General features: G+C 33.3%; 1 protein-coding gene across 1 annotated transcript; it reads right to left on the bottom strand.

The window, feature by feature from the left end:
- Positions 1–284: 284 nt before the first annotated feature.
- LOC149200036 (binding partner of ACD11 1-like) lies at positions 285–3281 on the bottom strand. Its single transcript, XM_089399509.1, has 4 exons — positions 2977–3281; positions 2440–2515; positions 2024–2182; positions 285–781 (listed from the first exon to the last, which is right to left on the bottom strand). Exons 1-4 carry the CDS (start codon positions 3084–3086, stop codon positions 443–445), a joined length of 684 nt encoding a protein of 227 aa, XP_089255635.1. The 5' UTR covers positions 3087–3281; the 3' UTR covers positions 285–442.
- Between the last annotated feature and the right edge of the window lie 605 nt (positions 3282–3886).

The following is a 3886-nucleotide window of genomic DNA, read 5'->3' as shown; positions in this document are numbered from 1 at the left end:
TAATCTCATATTTATATAGATGCTTTTTATAGATACTTTTCAGATTAATTATATAAGTATGAATTGGATTTCGAATTAGTTAATGTGGTCTATCCTCAGGATTCAGTCTATCTTAAAATAATAAGTACGTATGAATTGGATTTCGAATTAGCTAATGTGGTCCATCCTCAGAATTCAATCTATCTTAAAATAATAAGTACTTACCTATTTGACCTAATTTTTAAATAGGTTAAAACCAGAATAGATTATCAAAATGACAAGAAAACATAGGTTTGAAAACACAATTCCTTGGAAACCACTGAGTTCGTAATATTTAAAAGAGCAGGTATTAACTATGGACTAGTTTATCATCATATTGCATGCACCCTATGCAAATAGATCCAATTAATTACATCTCTTAACTAATACATAAGATTGGCATAAGACTTTGCATCTACTTATGTCACTGTATTACTTTAGTACCCAAACCACCAGCAGCTTTGACTGCCTTATTCAGAGCCCCAGAAACCATCAAGGTTCCTGAAGCAAAATAACTGCTGTTGACAGCTGCTCTTCCTGCACTGTATGCGGCTTGCCCAGTCACAATCAAGGCTGCCTTTGATTTCTCCCCAACAAACTTGCCAAAAGATGTCACCTTGGCTGCAGCGGTGTTTATGACTTGATACTTCTGGTCTAACTCATTAGCTTTGCTTACTGTGTCTTTTCCTAAGATATATCCTTTAGAAAGCATTGTCGTAACCGCATTTACTGCCTGGCCAGCAGATGGAATAAAGCTGCTAGCCTGCAAATATATTGCCATGTTAGTCACTTCTCAAGGACTTAAAATTACTTAGCCATAACATTGCGGTAAATAACTTTAATAGCCCAAGAATATTATTTTGGTTAATAACTTGAGAAAATCACTTTTCACACTAAGAATTGACTTCTAATTTTTTCTTTCTTCCTGTAATTAGGTTGAGGCTAGTCTGTTTATGAGATAGAAGAAGAGGGATTCATCCACATTGAGATTCTTATCATTAGGATTGTGACATAACTTTTACCTTCTTATCCTCCCATCCTCTCATCAATGGTAGGAAAGGTGACCTTTTGAAACTACTTATATTTTACATAACAAAAAGAATTGGTTTAATTCCAAGGATAAGATCTTCCTTCTATGCAAATGAGGTGGGATGTTTATTACCAGGATTGTGACATAACTTTTACCTTCTTATCCTCCCATCAATGGTAGGTAAGGTGACCTTTTGAAGCTACTTCTATTTTACATAACAAAAGGACTAGTTGAATTCCAAGGGTAGGGGTCTTCCTTCTATGCAAATGGCTATTTAGAAGTTGAAAATGGCTATTTAGAAGTTGAGTGTTTTTAGTACGAGATCAGAATTAAATCTCTTCTTTTTACAAAACATTGAAAGAAAATCGAACTAACTATGATATGAAATCTGTTTTACATATTTTGTCCTTGTAAAGACTTACTGGTCTTCCTTCTATGAAAATGGCTATATAGAAGCTGAGTTTTCTAATACAGGATCAGAATTAAATCTCTTCTTTTTAAAAAAAAAAAACTGAAAGCAAATTGAAATAACAGTGATATGAAATATGTTTGGTATATTTTAGGCTTGTAAAGTCTTATTGTAGGTTTTTATTTGAGAGCCAAATATCCACAGACTACAATCCTTCAATGTTCAATAAAATGACAACCGCCTTTGAAGTAATCAAAAGGATCCAAGCTTGATCCTTCAAGCATTTAATAAAAATAAACTTAATGTAGTCTGCCCATCAATGGCACTTATCCACCAAAACGCACAAAATAACATTAAAGGATAACTGGCATGTAAAAGAATATAGAGACCACAAAAAAGTGATAAAATCAATTTGATCTAAGAATGACTATGGCAGGGAAGGCAGGTCTCTCTGCAGTACTAAGGGGATTTTGCACAAATAGATTTCACTGGACCTTATTTGTACATTGCCCCCCACACACATAAAAATTTAAAAGGTAGAGAGAAAATTAAGTAAATGATTATACTCCTTGTGTGTTGCCCTCTTCTTGAAGTTTCATCATTTGCTTGTTGCCCTCTTTGCCCTCTTCTTGAAGTTTCATCGTTTGCTTCTTCCAACGGTTAATTGCTAGCTCTGATCCTCCCCATGGCAGTATACACACCTTCTGATCTATGATTGTGGCTCCCTGTTCAAAAATCCAAAACCACCAAAGCCCCATTTTTTCTTTTAATCATTTTTTCAGATACAAGATAATAACTGAAGACTAGAATCAGAATAATATATACAGCCTGAATGTGATCCTCCATAACTTTATATTTTGAATTCCACCTTTATCATAAACAAGAGTATTATGCAAGATCTTAATTCATATATAACCCAAGAAAAACACACAAGAATTTATCCGAACCTACTGCCAAACAGTGAAGAAAAAAAAGTACTTACATTCAGAAGGACAGCAGTTTCTAAAGCATAGGGCTCCTTGAAAGTCACAAAAGCAACTTGTGCCCACTGTCCAGCCCTACCACCACCAAGAAACGAAAGGTTAATATTAGGGTATTTTGGGGCATTTTTACACACCTTAACTATGGAGTATGGATATCAATCCAAAATCCTTTAAGATTAACATAATTCTATGTAAACCAGTGTTCTCTAGCTCTACCACCAAAAAAGTGAACACCATCAAGGCTGTTAACTGGCTTCTGATTTACTGTCAAACTCTTGTATATTCTTACTACATTAACCACCTTTTTCACAAACCACTGCTCTTATTTGATAACTCTCAGCACTTGCATATGAAATTTCAACTATCGTTTCTTGTCTAGATTAATAAAAACATTCATATGGCTTCACTGTAAAACAGAACAGTGCTTTCCTACTCTGATAAATCCCATGTTGACAATTTATTCACAAATTTAGTAGTTACAGAAATAGAAAATAAGCACTTCTACATAAAATTCAAGCAAGGAGTCCAGCACGCACCTTTCTAATTTCACTTTCTTAACTGTGCCAGAGTATGAGAAGAACTGCTTAACATCCTTGGCAGTTGCTTTGGGAGATAAATTGCAGACCTGCACTGTGTAATCCTCCATAATGGCAATTATGAACACTAGGAAACTGCTATGCTGTGATGAACAAAATCTGGTTTACCATTTTTGCAACATTTTATATTTTAAACGTAAATTTTACAGTAAAGCACATGAAAATTGGAGAATCTTGTATCAGTCAAAATTCTATCTCACAACTTTTGTATATAGTGTGATCAGTGTGGATGTGTTGAATGTCAAATCACTTCCCACAAGAAAATGAGACCACTGCTTTAAAAAGCTGTAATGATCTTAAAGTTAAGAGATCATAAGAATCTGTATACAATAAAAAAAAGTGAAATAAAGTCGGTGCACTTTCAATCCATGGAATATGAATAAACCTAGCTTGGTGTATATACTCTTTATGGGCCAATGGGTGAAATCTAGTTCCAAACAATCCACTTTTATATAAATTTGTCATGGAATTGTTGACTTTTCTTTTATATAAATTTATCATAGTTCCAAGCAATCTATTTTTATGTAAATTTATCAGAGAATTATTGACTTTTCCCAAGATAATTGTCATAAAAACGCAATGAAATTGACCTCACAAACTTAAGATTGGAATCATTTTTGAAGAAACAATGATTTTAGGTTTTGGAATCCAAGTTTGAGTATGTAAGTGCCACAGAACGATGAGGGAACACTTTGTGTAATATTCTGTAAAAAAGTTAGGTATGGTTTGTTTTATGCAAGGTTGGAATCATTTACATTGATAAGTTATGTTTAGTTGTTGCTGTTAGCTTTTTTTTTTTAATTATATATATATATATATATATATATATATATATATATATATATATAAA

The sequence above is a fragment of the Pinus tabuliformis genome, chromosome 2_1 (genome assembly GCF_031772625.1).
Source record: "Pinus tabuliformis cultivar Carrire ecotype Pingquan chromosome 2_1, CPIR1, whole genome shotgun sequence".
NCBI lineage: Eukaryota > Viridiplantae > Streptophyta > Pinopsida > Pinales > Pinaceae > Pinus > Pinus tabuliformis.
This window is presented reverse-complemented; position numbering and strand designations above follow the sequence as displayed.